Raw genomic sequence first — 18,342 nt, forward strand, 5'->3', positions numbered from 1 at the left:
ATGCCTGGTCAGAAATAAGTAGTGACAGCCAACCTTGGGACATGAAAATAAAGGTCCAAGCATTTGTTTGTAAATTCAGAAAGCATTGGTTCTGATTTCCAGTTTCAAGGAGATGCTGAGCTGCAGTCCAGAGCTGTTAGTGTTTTATGTAGATTATCCTAAATGTTCAAGTGCTGAGTATCTGGATTTTTAGAAAAAGAGTTCAAGTGTTCCCTTGGGAATGCTTCAACAATTAAGGCCTATGTAGCCTATGACAGTTTGTACTTAGAGGAAGATCGAGGTCCAGAATAATGTCAGCAGGAAAATAAAGTCAGTTCCTGTATAGTTTTGCTGTTTAACCTTATCAGTATTTTTTTGTTGTTGTTCTTTAGCAGCCAGAATGTATGAAAGGCTATTAGAAAAAAAAATGTGGGATGTGGGATAAAGGATGCTGTGGAAATGCAGGCCAAACAATAAACAGGAATGTCCTTCAATCGTAAAGTGTAAGTCATCATCTTGTGAGACAGCAAAAGTAATCTGGCCAGAATTAACAAGAATATGAAGAAAAAGGGGAGGAGACTTAATATGGAGGTTAGAAATAAATGCATAGAAATGGGTCAAGAGTTTAGAGGACTGTAAATTGAGTAGCTCAATGAGTCACAAGATGATTGAGTCCAATGTTTAACCAATCACTATCTCTTCAACTAGATCATAGCACTAAGTGCCATGTTCAACTTTTTCTTGAATGCCCCCAGGTATGGTGACTCCATCACCTCCCTGGACATTCCATCCCAATGCCTGAACACCCTTTCAGTGAAGAGATTCTTTCTGGGAAGTCAAGTGCATTGTCATCCTGTAGCAATGACTGGCAGAGACTGCTATGTCATAAGCTTTCTGTCTGTAAATTTGATTATGCTCGAAGATATTAAATGTGTCAGTAAAACCTATTATTGTCTCACCTGAGTCTGGCAAGGAAGGGAACATGCCCCAATCAGGTATTTTAAATGGTAATCTCAAAATGTGCAGTATCCTACATGGTAGTAAAATGTGTCCATTTGAATCTGGGATATTTAAATTCCTAGGAAGGAGATTATGTATCCTATATTATGGAGGAAAAACTATCTATTTCCATGTGTGTTTGGTAATGCACTGAGCTTAGGCTATGGTTTGCAAATATGAATTTGTAGAAGTCAGGGTTGTGCTTCAAATTCTAAACCTGTTATCCTTCCTGAGAGCCCTGACTGCAGAGCTCAATTAAATCCCATCAGCTTTCTTGCTCCCAATGGTCTGGCCCATCTCTTTGCTGCTAGTTACTTTCTCCAATCTTTTCTTTCCCAGCTGGCAAAAGAGAGTGTTTACTTGTATTTCAGACATTGTAGTTGAGTTGATGATAGTGTCTCATCTTAAATTGCTGGTATGATTGTGCTGATGTGCCAAATTCTGCTGCTAGAGCAGCCAGAACATGGGCAGACATTTTCTTCTACATTCTCTGCTGTGGGGCAGTGACCTTTGACAGCAAACTTTGGGATGGAGGGAAGGGAGAGGGAAGAGGAGAAAGGAGAGGCAGTAAAATCTTAAACCACTGCAGAAGGCAGAAATTTTCTGCAGCAGGTTTTACTCTACAGTATGTTACCTGAGGTATTGTCACTCATATGTTTTTAATGCTGATGAGGGCCATATTTCATACCTGGAAAAATGCATGTGCGTCAGAGTGGCCCTGAGTATTGTAATAATATATTTTCCTCCCTGATGCCACCAAGGGTTTTCTGAAAATGAGAAGCTATCAAATTACATGGGGATTTGGCCGACCATGTATTCCAAAATTAAGCATTTCCATCAGATGTAGTGTTCAGCCAGTTTACTAATGCAGACTACTTTGTCTCTGCACATTGTTCTAATAGAGCCAACTGACATGTTTTTGCCACTGGGGAAGGACAAAGGTTGAAAAGAAAATTCAGAATTTGTCCCAAATATTTCTCTGGGTCAGAGAAAGGCTGAATGGTTTATTTGTTCTTAGTGCTGCAGGATTTTGCAATAGAATAGAATAATTTCTTTTATTCCATGAATTTTCTTGTCAGATACTTCTTATCATAGACTGTGTTCTTATACAATTTCATCACCAGATTTTAAAAAATATTCTAACACATCTGGTAAGATTTCCTAGAACTATCTCTGTTTAATCTCCTCAGTTTGAGAAATTGTTCCATTTGACTATCTATGCTTGGGTTCAATGTCTCCTACTTTCAGGAATACTTTGTAAGCCGTTGCAACTCTAACCTCAAGTGCAGTTAAAAATATATCTGTACAAAGCTCATGGAAGTTATGTGATTGCTCCCTTCTTTGTCTCTGAGTGATTATTTGCTGAATATGCATCTTTAACTTCTGCTCATTCAGCAGGATTTCTTATCTGATTTGAGTGGGTGCATGCAACTTCATGAATCAGATTTAATAGTTTCAGAGTCTTGAGTTGGTTTTCATAGTTGGATGGTAGCTGAGTCCAGCAGCAAATATTGGGGCATTGCATTACAAACAAAACCCCACTTATTTCCTCTCATGGTTTAAGCCCAGCTGGCAAAAAAGCACCACACAGCCACTTGCTCACTCCCCTCTGGTGGGACTGGAGAAAGAATCAGAAAAGTAAAAGTAAGAAAACTCATAAAACTATATATTTTAATGGGTAAAGCAAAACGTGTGTGTGGAAGCAAAGTAGAATAAGGAATTCCTTCACTCCCTATTGACCGCCAGATGTTCAGCAATCTCCAGGAAAGAGGGTTCCTTCACTCCTAAGAGTGACTTAGGAAGACAAATATTGTCACTCCAAATGGCTCTGCTTCATTCTTGTTCCCCCTAGCTTTTTTTAACTAAACACTATGCCACATGGGGTGGAATATCCCTTTGGTCCATTGGGGTCAGCTGTCCCAGCTGTGTTTCATCGCAGCTTCTTGTGCACCCCCAGATTGTTGACTGGCATGGCAGTGTGAGAAACAGGGGAAAAAAAAACATCTAATACCATATAGCCTGATTAGAGACTCAAAATCCCTGGAGGGTGAGTTCCAGGAATCAGATGCCCTGGATGCATAGGAGGATGTTCTGCTAGATATTTTATGTAACACCAAAAATGATTTAACAACAAAGGAAGTGAAACATACAGCATCCTGTTTGAGGGGTGAAGGTTTCAGGATCTCCATGATGAAAGGGTGCATTAAGATAAATGAAGGCTTGAAAAATGTAAAATAATAGAAAAATACTAAAAAATAACAAGAGATGAGAAGTCATTGACAAAGGTTTTAGCCTGTCAGTTCTTGAGTTAGCGGTCTTTGAAACCTTATAATAGTATTATATTGAGGATCTAATAAAACATAAGAGAAGTTTTAAAACCTGTAACATGGACCCAAACAAAACAAAAAACTTTTTTAAAATCAGTGGGGTTTTTTTAATTGTAACATATTCACTTTTGTATTGTCCCAAAGCATATGCTTCAGGTCAAAGCATTCCTTGTCTGTAATACATTGGAAAATAATTTCAGATCCTTGAAACTCTCTGGAACAATGCAAAGACAAGAAGTTAAAGGACAGCCATATTATTCAAGTTATGTATTCTGTCCTATTTAGTCACCAAATGGGACACTTTCCTCTACTTTACATCACTCCTTATTAGATTTCTCTATTCCATTTTATCCTCTCCATCTCCCTCCTTGCTTTTGTCTCCTGTCACAAAGCCGAAGTTCTGTGTTACCGGCTCATCTCTTTTCCATACCTACGTGTCTCCAGAAATGCAGGCCAAAACCAACAGATTTATCACAGCCTTAATGACAGCTGGCTGCATGCTGAGTGAATTCTTAAATTCCACAAAACTACTTTTCTTGCCAAAACATGTGGAGTTGCAGCAGTCAACATTTTATTGGGACCATTATCTCCAGATGAAGAATGACTCTGCTGGAAAAAATTATTTGGTATCAGCTATTGACCTATTTTTAGCCTCTTGTTTGGTGAAACTTCAGAAAATATAATTTGCCATATGTTCAGTGATGTTCTCCACATCTTAAATTCAATTTTTGCAAACCACATTTAAGCACTACCTCTTCCACAACTTTACACTTAGAATCAGAAGACATGGTAGGGTTTTTTATGAGAATGTGATTCTTCATATTTCTTTGGGTATATCTTTGTGCTTATGAAGATTGTAGAGCAGGCAGTACTTAAGTCTGAAATCTTCCTTTTGTTTACATGGGGAGATTTGTGCCAGCAACGGTACCGGAATCATCCCCTACTTCTGTCACTTATGAACTTCAAGCCTAGCATTGGGACAATGGTGTTCTCAGAGGCAGAAAAGTAGAGCAGGTCAGAAACATTCATTCTCCCCCACAAGTATTTATAGTGAAAACAAAACAAGATTACTTTAATCAAAAACATATACAGAAAATCTTAAGGGTTTGTCAAAAATAAGAGCTTCTAAGTGAAAACATTTTTTCCCCAAATGAAATCTAAACAAACTGTCAAATTTCAAATTGGATTAAAATAAATCAAAAGATTAAATCACATCTGTCTGGCTAAGTATTGGTATGGAATTATAGTCAGGTGCCTCATGATACTATGTCCCCCAAATCTGAACTTGTGTTTGGCCTACTTTTCCCATAATACAATTTCAGTTTTTCCTTAGGAAGTTTTCTGGGAAATGAAGTTCAGTTTTGCTGCCCTGAAAAGGCAGTTTGAACTATGTGAATTGGATAAATGACACCTTTCTATTTAAAGAAGAAAAAGAAAACTCTTTTGCTAGAAGAATAGTAAGGCTGGAGTTTTATTTTTCGAGTCATTGGAGAAGTGTTCTTTGGTTCCTCTCTGATTACAGGTGGTCTGATTCAAACTTCGTGTTCTTTCACAAAGCTGACAAATAGAAGAAGTTGTTTTCTTGCAACATCATGGTCCATGTCATGGAGCAGAAGTGTACAAATGCTAGAGTGAAGCGAGAGAAGAACATTTGGGGTAGTTTCACACTGCTGAATGGTCTGACAAAGCTCACAATACAAATAGAGTGTCTGCAGCCTCTGTCATTTCTATCCCAGCTGTGCTCAGACTAAACTCTATGTAACTGAAAGTCAAGCCTCTTGGCTATGATCACTTAAAACCCAGTTCCAATGTTCTTGTGTTTCCACATTTTTGTACTGATGGCAAGCTGTTGTCTGTCTGCTTCATCTTACTCTCATTGACTTGTTTGGCCTGCTTTTTTTCAGTTGGCCTCATTGCTATTTGAAATGCAAAACATTTAGACTGCTTATGATCTGTTTCTAGCAACATTAAAGAAGGAGACATAACACCATTTATTCACAAAATTGAGACCTGTATGTCACCCTTATTTTCAGGTGGCTGTTGATGAAAGCCTGTTGTCCCTACTGGTGCCATTTTTTTCAAATGACAGTGGCAGTTGCCTTTTGCAGCTCACAGTTCTTCAGAGAGTTTCTGATCCCTTACACAAAGGGTAAATGTGTAGATTGTTATAAATGTATAGATTGTTTCTGAGGCACCTCTGTTAATGTTAATCCATTGAAATGAGTTTCAAGATTACTACAAATTGTTTCATGGTTGTCTCATGGCTCAAGATTGAGTGAATAATATCACACTGTGTGAAACAGTGCCATAGAAAACAAGGATCTAAATAGTCAGAAGAGGAAAAAGCAATTTGAGGAAAAAGGAGCATGTTTAATCACATTTCATTGAGTACTGAAATCAACGGAGTTGCTTTATAGAGCTTTCAAAGCACAAATACCAAGAATGTTGATCATTCAACCAGCTTTTTTTCAGTAAAAATTAGTAATCAAGGGTGTTTTTTCTATAGTTAAAGGAACCAACTTATTTAACTGAATGTGTTTTTTGGTCGAGTGTGGTACAACTGAGATGGAGGATTTATTTGTTTTTATAGCAGGGTTAGATGAACTTAGCTACTTCACTTAACCTGTTTCTCAGTAGCTGAAGGCTTTTCCTAATTTTACAGACTATATTTTCCTAATTTTATGGGTAACTTTAATTACAGAAAAGGTCATTGGTTTAATGTAAAAAAATTAAAAATGATTAAACTTCCTCAGCATAAAAATAAAAAGCTATGTTTATTTTATAGTTGAAGAGTAGGTAGAGTGTTTTCTTTTGTTTGTTTTCTATAGACATTCAAAAAAAACAAAACTTGACTGTTATACTGTAATGTATTTCAAATAATCCATTTCCTACAATGCTACTAAATACTTAACAACTATTCTCATAATTTCCAAAGAAATTCAATTTTTTATGGTCCTTTTGTGCTTACAGAACAATCTAATTCTCATGACCTGTGAATTTAAGTGTTTATTTATATTCTCTGGTAAAGCATTTGCCAACTTTTAATGACTTAATTTGCCTCTGATTAGCTTACTCTGTAAGACTTCACTTGTAAGCAAAATGATATTTTTAATTCAAAATGCATACTAATATGATATAGATAATCACAGGTCTGGGGGGGGAAGTTAATCCAGCATGGACTTTTTTCCTTTCCCTGGTATCCAGATTTAGAGCTTAGTAAATATTATGAACAAACCTCTGCTTAGAAATTGTTTCAATTTGAAAACTTGAGAGACATAATCCCATACCTCTTCAGAATACATTTGCTGCTGAAATTCCATATTTAAGATTATGTTATTCCTTTATTGGTTCCATTAATGTCTTTGAATAATGGCTTCCCATGTGGTAATCTAATTGTGGTTTGGAATAATTGGGAAATTGGCCCATTGTCATAGATTGGGTAGGAAATTGATAAAATAAGGATAAAAATTAGTTCTATGTGGCATGGGAGTCTAACTAGGAATGTTGAGATAATGGAATTGGTTTTTTGATGATTGAAAACAAATTACATCTACACAGTGAGTCCCGTTGAGCAGTTGCCGTGATTTAGGAATATTACTGCCCAATTCAGTGCCCCCACCAAGACTCTCCAAACCACACAGTGCTGTCTCTCACTGCCCCATTCTCCCCTCCCCTTCCCAGCTGTGGTGGGATGGAGAGAATTATTAGAGGTAAGAAAGGCAAAGATCACAGGCTGAGATAAAAACAATTTGCTGGAAACAGCAGTGAGACAAGAAAATAAACAGTAACAGCAACAATGTTAATGATAGAGGGTACAGGAAAAGAAATTCACGCAGAAAACCTCCTCAATATTAGACAATATTGGATGGCTCCCTCTGCCATGTTTTCTTTTGAGAAAGAGTGTGCCTTTCCCCTGCCCCCTGCAATGATATGAGGTAGTACAGAATAACCTCATGATCCTCTCCCAGCTACTGAAAAAATTAACCCCAGCCAGAGCCAGGACAGTAGTAGAACTTGCAGAAGCTCTAGTACATGGGATATTTAAAACTGAACATGATAGACAAGGAAAAATGGATTTTGGGGAATTAGTTTTTCACTGGCAAAGGGGTGGACTAGTGACCTACTATCTCATAAGCACCTTTAAGTCTGTTGGAATTCTATATGTCCTCTGGCCCCATCTGGACTTCTTTTGTGTCTAGCAATAGGAGATCATTATCCTGTGAAAATGCTTGACAGTAAATGCTTAATTTTCAGTCTTTCTTACTTGACAATTAAATTTCAGTATTTGTAGTGTCATATTGTGCCAACTTGTTTACTTGCAGTAGAGAGAAGGACAGAACTCAGAAATCAACTTGTCCCATGGATCACAAAGACATCTAAAACTGGCCAGCAGCACAGGGAGTTTAAAATGGTGGGAAATATGCAATGACTTTATTGATTTTTGACATTTTGAATTCTAATTATTTGCATTTTGTGTCTTTTACAGACCATCTGAAAGGAAAGATAATCCAGAGGCAGATACAGAGAGCTGCTCTAGGTAAGAGCGTAACATTTCAGACAGGATACAACAGGGACAAGCTCTCTCCCAGGGCTGAATCTGCTTGGGAGACAGGCTGTGTTTTCTATGACAGATTTTTTGCCACAGTATTTCTACAATAGTCCATGCCACAAAGAATATGTGAACTTTGCCTGAATTTTGACTCAAAAGGCATCTAATTTTATGTGTGGTGAGAAAAGTAATACACAATTCTTACAGATTTGGGAGTTTGGTTTCTGATTAGTCTAATCTGAATTCCCATTAACAGACACTGATTTGTCCTGAGGCTGAGCTAGCAGCCATGTTGCCACAATCTAACATTCTTTTTAATTTTTCTCATTCCAAGGGGGGCTGAAGGCATGTACGGTTAATTTCTCTCACATCTAGTTATTGAAATTGAGAAGTTATTCTCACTGTTTCTGTTGACACAACTGTAAAGCTAAAATTGTCTGTGTAAGTTGTTCACAAAAGTGTAAAGTCCATCCAAATTTGGTTTAAGATGCTTTAAGCTGATTTCACTGACTTTGTACTGAAATGGCCTAGGAGTGTTCATAAGAGAATTCCACTTTGGGGACAGTAAACTTCAGCCAAAATTTGACAGAAAACCTCTGGGTCAATCAGTTTAGATCCCCCCTCATTTAGATCCATAGAAGAGTCCCAAAATGTACCTTCATGAACCTACTTCACATAAAAGATGAAACTAACTTGGACCAGATTGCAGCTGATATGTGTATTTCTATGTATACACAACATAGAGGACATTTATCTCTTCATAAGAGAGAGAAAATTTGGGGACTATATTTTCTTCCAAAAGTCAGGTAAGTTACTTCAGAATAACAAAACTGTTTCTGTTTCTAGTTTACCCATACATCTCAAGCTTTGGTGATAATGTTATTGTTTCATACCTTTATCATTTTGTATTTTGATTTAAAAATCAGCATGAAAAATAATTTTGTCTGTCAACAAAGCCAAGGAATCAAACTCAGTTGATTTTTATCAGGATGAGAAGGGGAAGGGAAGGAATTGCTGATCTCTTCTTCCTGTTATCCAGTGACAGGACACATGTGAAAGGTTCAAAGCTGCATCGGGGAGGTTCAGATGTGATATTAGGAAAAGATGCTTTACCAAGGACAGACTTCCTTGGCAGGTGATCAGTGTCCTGTACCTGACTGTTTAAAAAGTATTTGAGCACCCTGTTTAATAGTAATATGCTTTCACTTTTGCTCAGCCCTGAAGAGGACTAGATGATGGCTGTGAGTCCTGTCCAACTCCTCCCCTTCCCTGCCCTCCCCTTCCCTCCTCTGAAGTTAAATTTAAAGGTGCTATCTTCAGAATAACATGGAATTATTTCTTTAATTCATTCTAGGTTTGAATACCATCTATTTAGTAATTTTTTAACATTCTTACAAGTTACATAAAGATAAATCATAGCAGTGCTGTTTATGAGAATTCCTTACTCAGTGTTTTGAAAAATGAACTAATATATTCTGAATATATGTTTCAATCTGAATGATAATATCTGGTCTTGTACATTGACTTTTTTACTACATAGAAAAATTATGTTTCAAATGATGTTTTCAATAACTAAGCTGTTTTTCATAACATAGGTAGGTATTATTTTTCATGTCCTTAGGAAATGCCATAGTAGTGACTTTACCAGCTATACATTCACAGTGTAAATATTCCATTAGCATTTCACCTCATGGCAGGCAACCTGTGTGTTTTTCCCTTTTTGTTTTGAGCATTTCTGTCTGCTTATTCTCATTTAGTCTGGAATTCACAAAGTATTTTCCAGTAGTTACATTATTATTTGAAATACTCTGGATATTTAAACTTAATATTTATTCTATGAGTTGGGGAGTATTGTTTGCCTGTCTGCCTTTCTGGATGAATGTTTTTTCAAGGAGTAACAGGTGCCAAGTCTCCCAGGAACTTCTTGATGATCAGAATGTCATCAAGATATTTTTAAATGAAAACTGTGTGGTCAAACATCTAATAAGGGTCTTTTGAAATCCCAACATGAAATAAAACACACCATTGTTTCAACTAGAAACCACATTAAGTTAACATCTTCCATCTGCCTTTTTTTTCTTCCCATTAACTTAAAGCATTTTATGGTTAAAACTTTTCAAGAAACTATTCTAGTCTGATTTGAAAAAGTGTAGATCTGTTTCCCTTATGGCTGTGCTTAAGATGTGGATTTCTTTTTGAAGGAAAACACCACTACTCAGCCCATTGCTCTTAGCTATCTCTTTTAAAACACCATATGCTGGGAGTTAAAAAAGGACACAATTAGATGGGAGGTATCATCAGAGACAAGGGATGTTCAAAGTTTGTCAATACACTACCAGAAACATTGAATATTTTATGTAAATTTGCAAGGATTCATCTCAGTGTGCCTTTCATCTTTATTAACTGCAAAAAATACCTTATTACGCAAATAAATAATTTTAGTTATCTTTATTAAAATCTTTCAGAGTAACACACTTAACTGCATTTTTAGGCAGGATCTAAAGTTCCTTTTGCATGCTTAACTGCACTTCAGTAGTATTTAAAATGAAATAATGTGCACACTGCCTAAGTATTGACAGCAAAAACACTGGGTCACAAACACACTTCAGGGTGGAAAAGATGGGAGAAAATAATGGAAAGAAAAGCTTTCTCTGGAGTTTGCAGTGTTTTAGAAGGAAAGTTGATGTTTTATTTTATTCCAGTGAAGCATTATCTTATGATGTTTTAAAGTAGTATTTTTGTAAAATGCAGAGCCTGATGGCAAAACTTTTTGCTTCTGAGGAGGTTTGTTAGGAGCAAATTATTGTCCAACTCTGTTGTATTTGTAAAGCTACTTGAATTGAAAAAAACAAAAAAAGAACACGTGGATCTTTGTAAGGAATTTGCATCCCTTGTACAGATTTCAGTATTAAGGCACAGTTTTATCAATATTTTATTAAAAAACTTCAACCAAACCAAATAAGAAAACCACTTGTTTTTCTAGGTTTTGTAACTTGAAATTTATAAATAAGATTCCATATTTCTCATATTATTCAAAGAGCTGTTCTCCAATTCTTTTTAAGCAAAATTCCCTTGAAAAACTGATTCCTCATAAAAAATAAAATGACGAGGTGCTTCAGAAACAGCAGATATGTTTCAATCCCTGAAAATACATACCAGCATTTGATTTGGTGTGGCAAATGCCTGCGAGCAAAGATTTTGGCATGTTATTTTTATATTTGGATTTGTAACACATATTTGGTTTTAAGCAAAGAGAGGGAAATTCCTGCTTATCTTTCTTGCCTTTACAGCTTTATCTGTACCATCTTTTCCTACATTTTCAAAGCTAGATGCCTGTTCTAAAGATGTTAGTATCAGTCATTCCTTTTTCATCCCTTGCTGTATATTTCTTTATAGCATGTTTCATTCTGCTTACTCACCTTTCCTTGTCTAGAAGTGAATGACCATGATCAGCACAGGGGACAGACAGTGCTGTATAATGAATGCATCAGGGTACTCCTGCAGGAGTATTCCAGCCAATCTTAGGAAAGTATTTCAAGCAATGATTCCTCCAATGCTTTGATGCTGCCACTACCATATATCCAACATCAAGATGCAAATATGTTGTCTGACAAAATTCTGCATATCAGAAAAGGTACAAAGGAGAACTGCTGCTTTTGGCTCTCCAGTGTCAGATCACAGAATGATTTGAGTTGGAAAGGAGGTTTAATCCTCCAGCCATGGGGAGCGACATTTTTCACTATATTAGGTTGCTCAAAGTTTCATCCAACCCATCATTGAAGTATTCCAATGTGGCTCATGCCACTAGAAATGCTGGTCCACCATGGTTTGTATCTGTTCTGGATATATGTTCAGGAAATGTATGGTAGTCCTCTCTGCAACCCTTGCAGCCTCTCTTAGACATATATAACATTAATTAGTCCAATAATTATGACTGTCTTGAATTCATGTGCTATGATCTGTGTGAATGGAAAGCACATAGCACTTCCAAACTGCTGGTTTGCATCAGAGTTAATCTGTTCTTTAAATAAATCCATATTTAAATAAAATGAACTTGGTTTCTTTCACTGCTTTGCATCTTGTAACTGAGATGATATTTAACTTTTTTCATATGAGGCAGAAGAGTCTTGATCTCTACTAATGCCATGAAATGAAGAGACACAAGTGTTTTCAATCACAAAATGACAGAAGCTGAGGAAACTGGCAGCTTGTGTTTTCCCACACAAATCCAGCATAGTCCATGGAGAATAATAGATGGCCTGTTTTAAGACCATCATGAAAACTGATATCTTATGTATGGGCTAAATAAAGCACTTTAGAGAAATAATCTGAAGTCCATAATTTCAAGGAGGTTGTGGTTTGTTTTTTTGCTTGGTTGGGTTTTCGGGTTTTGTTGGGGGTTTGTTTGTTTGTTTGTTTTTTGAAAGAGATAAGGCAATGTTCCCAGTACTACCAGGCATCCAAGAGCTAAAATATGCTAGAGACCAGTGTAGTCAATTTACAATAGCCTCAGAATAAGGGAAAGATTTCTCTTAGGAATATAAAATTTTCACGATCTTTCTGTGTGTTATGTTCTTCCGTACATTTGCGCTTGAAATGTCAAACAGCAGTGGTGGTTTTGTTGAAGTTTTTGTGCATGCAGCACACTGATTTTTATTCCTAGGGTGACCTCTAGTGGCATCAAGGCATTTTCTTTAGAGATGAATTTAATTTCTTTAGTCTGTTTCAAAGGAAATAGGAATCGTGAGTGACAGAAAGCTGGTAAGGTTGTGCTTGCTAAAAGGGACATTTATTTTTCATTATTGTTAAGACAAAGATACCAATATCACAACTGGATGAAAATTCAAAATCAGTACCGCTTTGCCTTTATTAACAAGTTTTACTCTGCCAAAGATACAGATACTTTTGAATTTGCTTTGTACAATTATTGAAATATATAAGATACTTTTAGAAATATTTACCAAAGTGGTTTTTAATCAAATCCTTGCAACACTATAGTGACAATTAATTTTGAACATATGTATATATAAGCAGTTATTTGGACATTACAAGTTGTTAGACTATATCCTTTGGTAAATGTGAAGCTACACACTAACAAACTTGCTCTCTTGGTTTTGCATGCTATTTTGTGCTTCAAGTCAGCATAGTTTATAGCTGAAACTATGAGCTCTTGAAGAGTTTTTTTTATTTTTGTATCTGCCAAGTTCTTCTGTAAAGATAATCACAATCAGGAAAAAAGCCATGGACTCAAAGCAGCAGCTAGACAAGCTGCAATGATGCCTTACCACAGCACTTGAGGTTTCTTCTTAGGTAATATGTTTTGGGATTTTCCCAGTATTATATGGGAACGAAGTTTAAAACTGTAGGAGTATGTTCTAATAAGACGGCACTTCTTCCACCTGTCCCTTCAGGCCTCAATCTCACACAGACTTTTCTTTCCACAGTCTCCAGTCCTTCTAGAGTGTTTCTCTCCATCCTTCTAGAGTGTTTTGTAGTTTTATTTTTTCGCTGTACTTTTTATATCAGTTTTTTTAGCAGGATTTAGTATGTCCAAGGTTAAATTCTAGAGGCAGGCACGAGTCTTCTCTTTCAGTTTGTCTTCAAGAAAGAGAATACTGATATTTACTGGAAGTCTTTGCAAATATGTCCTCCTCAACTGTTAGAGAAAATTCTGAGATTACTTGTGTGTTCCTATTAAACTTCTCATGTGACCCACTCAAATACAGCAATCAGACCTCAGAAAAGAGCAAAGACATTTTTGGATCAAGTGATATTTTTATTAGGAGTCATGAACTTGTGGCACAGCTACCCAGTACTCAGCTTTTTGACATTGACTTTGGCATTTCACTGTTGTTGGAACAGCTTGCAGTCTCTGTAAGTTTTCTTGTAGTAAGCACTTCTGAAATAATGAAAAGTTCAGTGGGAGTTGTATTATTATTTAGAAATTCCTTCTGGTGTCTAACAAGACAGAATCTGAAGATGAAGCTTTTAATTCTCTAGTTTGGTCTATTAAGATAGTAAGATTCTGTGAGGGTAGTCACACATTGAAAAAGTCATCAAAGAAGTTTGCAGAATCTCTGTTCATGGAGTTTTCACAAGATGTCTGGACATAATCTGGTTCAGTTTTCACCAAACCTTGAGCAATTTGAACCACACAAGCTTCCAAGGTCTCTTCCAACCAGAATGATTCTATGATTCTAAAACAGGACTTGAGGTAGAGTGAACAAAAAATAAATCTGGTTCTATGCACACAGACTACAGATTCTAGGCCTAAGTTTGTTTGCTTATCTTCAGTATATCTTTGAGTACATCTCTCTTTTGGCTCTAAAAAGCTGGTAAAAGTTTAACTAAGAATAATGCAGAGTTTAAAGTGCTTTGGCTTCTTTCTTCTGGCAATGTCCAGTAGGTGTGTTGGGCAGCTTGACTAGTTCTGTTTCAGTCAAGGTTTTCTCCATGAAAGATCTCTCTAATAAAAATTTCTGTAACCTAATGAACTGTAAACAACAAATGGAGCTCTTTTACATTTATTTATGTGAGTTTTTCAAGGTCAGGCCTAGAGTAGAAATTTCTATCTAGCTGATTATGTAAAGGACAGGACAAGGGGTGAACAATGAAATAGCATAGTGAGTGTGATACCCAGCATTTCAGAACAACCTGCAGGTCTGGTAAAAAAACTTCTGCCATTTATTTTTTGCTGAAATAGCTAAAGCAAATTAATTAATTCCTTCTTTGCTGAAAAATGTTTTCATATAAATAATTACTTGGAACAAGTAGCTAATAATATCCTACAAATGTGCAGAGGTTGGATACAACATCTCCAGATAAGAATCTTGTGGTTAAGTTGCAATTGCTTCTGGATATGTCAAGATTGTCTCTTCTCAGTACACACTACACTGTAATTCAGCCAACAGCTACCAGAACTTCAAGCCCAGTGTCCCTTCCTTCACAGGTCATAGGAAAGAACTGAGCTATGAGAACTCCCTAAATACCTCTGTATTTCTTGTTCCTTCTTGAGCTGGTAGCACAGCAGAGACAGCCCAGCTGTTCTGCAGCCAGCAGGTATGGGCATGGGAGAACCAGCAAAAGCATGGCACCCCATGTGGGGCAGGAGTGTGGCCAGTAGGGATAGGGGGCCCCAAAACCATAATCTGGTCCCTACAACTGCCCAAGCTGCACATGGCCCTAATCTAATACACATGCCAGAACACAGAACAACATCAAAATTAATCTTCTTAAAGAATGACATTCCTAGTGACATTAAATCCTATAGTTGTAGTTTCAGAAATTTTCTAGAAAATTCATACATAATACCAACATCTAAAAAAGCATTTAGGAAACTTTTAGAGGACCAGTGAAGTAGCCATGTGGGAGAGTGGAAACTAAACTTTCTGTAGTACTTTTGTCTTTATTCTACACTTAACTGAGGTGGGGTCTTAGCACATCTCTTTGCTATTTGCATAGAAAAAAAGTCAGATCCATGATAGAGGAGCCTCAGCCCAACATCTTTTGTTTTATTTGAGCCAAGAGTTAAACTAAATAATTTCTAGTGCAACCTCATGCTCATAATATAATGATTTCATAATGATGCTTTCCATTGCATTCCTTTACTCTCTTACAGATGAAAGTAGCAGAAAGATCAAAGTTGTTCAGACTTGTACGGACATATACTTTTGTTTGGTTAGTATTCACTTCTTGAATCAAGCTCAAAACCTCATTTATTGTCTAACTTGAAGTTAAGCATCACTTTCATGGCCCATCTATACCTATACACAGCTGAAGCAGAAGCAATTAAGGATAAGCATGTATGCTTATTTTTCCTTAATATTCTTTCAAATGACATTGGTATAAGTTTAGTGTACAGTCCAGAATAAATGCTTCTGTGCATTGTCACGAGCATTTGTAATGACAATCACAGTACAGTTCTATGTCTACAGACAGTTCAATGCAGAATGCAGGTAGAACACCCCTTTACTTTTAGAAAACACTAGGCCTATTGAATTAATCCCACAGTTGCTCTGTGCATTGCATTCCTAAATGTGATCTGCAAGCACAGACTTTGCTGCCTTTGCCAGTGTATGTTGTTCATGCCCAGTAATCTGTGACACTCATTGTTGACTACATCTTTAGCACCTTTAGGTGTGTCTTATTCTTAGGAAAGTTGTGCTATATTATTTTTTCTCTTGACTAGGCATTACTTTACAAAAGTTGTGGTGCTTATTGAACTGCAGTCTGGATTTTGGTGGTGGGGTATTCCTAATGTCTCATGACAAAGCTTAGAAAAGAGATTTTTAATTTTTTTTTCCATGACAGCTCTTGGATTTTGTAGAAATTAATGTTTACAAAACTTCAAAGCTTATGGATGACAAATCACACCCCTTCTTGGGAGGCAGAGAAAGATCATTCAAACATATCAGGTATGATTTTATCTAATGTTATAACAAGATAAATGATGCGAGAGGATTCACATGTAATCAAATGGTAAAAAGTATTTATTAAGTTTAGGCAAGAATCTGAGTTTGTAGGGGGTTCCTGGCTAAGACCCAGCTATGTTACTGCTTCACTAGATTAACTGGCATGTATGGAACATATTAAACTTGAAGCTGCTTTGTTGTTTTTGTTTTGTTTTTTTTTCCTCAGTTTATTTTAATTGTATATTTGGAAAGCAACAGGGAATTTTTAGCCATGATGGTTTTAGAAGCTTGCATGGCTTAAGTGCAGCTGACATGAAGGTAACACCTCCTATTTTGTATGCCATGTATTTTCAGGAAAAAAAATATAGATTACTAGTTTCAAAGAAGAAACTTAAAGGAATTAAAGTGTGATTGTATTTAGGAAAAACAGCTCACTGAGATGGGAAAAATAGCTCTGCTTGCCAGGTGTGCATTGGAAGTTAGTTTGAGCCAGTATTAAGCCAGTAAGACAGTAAGCAATGCAATGTTACCAAAAAACCAACAAAACAAAAAAAGATTAATAAAGCAGCATACCAATGGACACTTTTACTAAATTCAGTGATCAAAATCAACAAAATACATGTCCTTAATCCGCTGCACATCCATTAACTTTTAAAATGCTGAAAATAGGACAGTGTGTTTCAGTGTATTCTATGAGAAATTGGCTGAAAATTTTAAAAATCTATTATATTAGGGTTAAGAAAATTGCTCTAAACCCACAATATAAACTCATTGAGACATCAGGGTATTTTCATCTTCTCCTGAGTTACATTGTGCCTACTCATCTTTGCTTCTGTATAAGGTACACACATGGTGCCCAGTGACAAACATAGGCTGACATGGCCCTGGGGAAATATAAAGAAAAAGAGGAGAATTACTTGTAAGATGATCCTGAATAATGATAGACAGGTATTCCTTTAAAAAAAAAAAAAATCAACTTTCAACATATGTTCCATTTTGAAAGCACTAATACTGGAGTTTGCCAAAAGCTGCAAAGCTGATAAATAATGCAGTAAATATATTAATGGGATACTAAAGTAAATTCTAAATTTGGTTACTTCAAGTGACTATAAATTTAAGCAGATAAACACAAGACTATCCAGTGAAAAAAATGAAAATATTTGACTGCAAAAGTACAGCTGGAGGGCAAGGCACATTGTTATTTGAGGCACAAGACAATAAATCCCTAGGAGTTTGACTTTCAGGATACACTCAGGTTGAGAAATATATGAGCACTCCAGAGAGTATAAAGTTCAGGGTCACAGAGAGTTTCTTGCAAAATTTTCTGACTATAGACAAGAATCTGCCAGAGTATTTCAGGTTGTTGCCAGTTTGTAGTAAACTATGGTGATCACACTTGGTATCATTCTAGAAATAGTGTGTTTCATCCATGCTTTCCACATGGCTTTGAAACAGTGATCCAGTTAGCAGGTGCTACAATTTCTCTCTGGTACTTTGTGATTTGATCATGTGGAATGTGCTGTAAAATTTACTACTTCCTGTACTCCAAAATTGGCCATTTTATTAGAATTTAATAATTATATCTTTAAATGCCTCTTACAGTCTTCTTTATGGGAAAAAAAAAGCACCAAAAATTACAAACTCTTATTCTATGAACTGTCACCTCATGCAGAGCTCACCTTCATCTCTATGTGGGCAGCTGGTATCAGTTGTATCCTGTGCTCACTTCACCAAATCGGTTGTATATGAAGATGAAGCAAAAACAGTTAGCCTTAAAGTAAGCATCAAATTTGCCAGCTATTTCCCTACCAAGTGTGGCACTGCCAGTCTCTTCTTCTCTGCCAGTCTCTTTTCATCTGAGGACTCAGTATTCTTAAAAAAGGTGTCATAACTTAGGATTCATAATTTTTACCACTCAGCTCTATGTGCAGTTATGTTAATGTAAGAAACTAATACTCCTTATCAGTACATTGCTGACTGCTGCCAAAATAGTTCTGTTGTACAGAACTGGATGCCATCAGAAGCCCCTAGTATACACAGAGCCAATGTTTTCCTAAGCATGCATGTCATACCTCCC

At 36.5% G+C, this 18,342-nt stretch overlaps 1 protein-coding gene across 6 annotated transcripts in view; it reads left to right on the forward strand.

Annotated features, from left to right (window-relative positions):
• KIF6 (kinesin family member 6) overlaps positions 1-18,342 on the forward strand; it is a 160,356-nt gene that overhangs the window by 117,310 nt on the left and 24,704 nt on the right. For 5 of the 6 annotated variants that reach the window (XR_011679349.1, XM_071428240.1, XM_071428261.1 and 2 more), the window contains one exon: positions 7,792-7,842. Coding sequence is in view for 5 of the 6 variants with exons in the window: in XM_071428240.1 (XP_071284341.1) it covers positions 7,792-7,842 (51 nt within the window). In the remaining variant the exon portion in view is untranslated. Of the gene's footprint in view, positions 1-7,791; positions 7,843-14,803; positions 14,914-18,342 lie in introns of those variants that run through there. The other variant, XM_071428277.1, reaches the window with a different exon arrangement.

This window comes from Agelaius tricolor, unplaced genomic scaffold (genome assembly GCF_023055355.1).
Source record: "Agelaius tricolor isolate 1412-34295 unplaced genomic scaffold, bAgeTri1.0.p SCAF_1, whole genome shotgun sequence".
NCBI lineage: Eukaryota > Metazoa > Chordata > Aves > Passeriformes > Icteridae > Agelaius > Agelaius tricolor.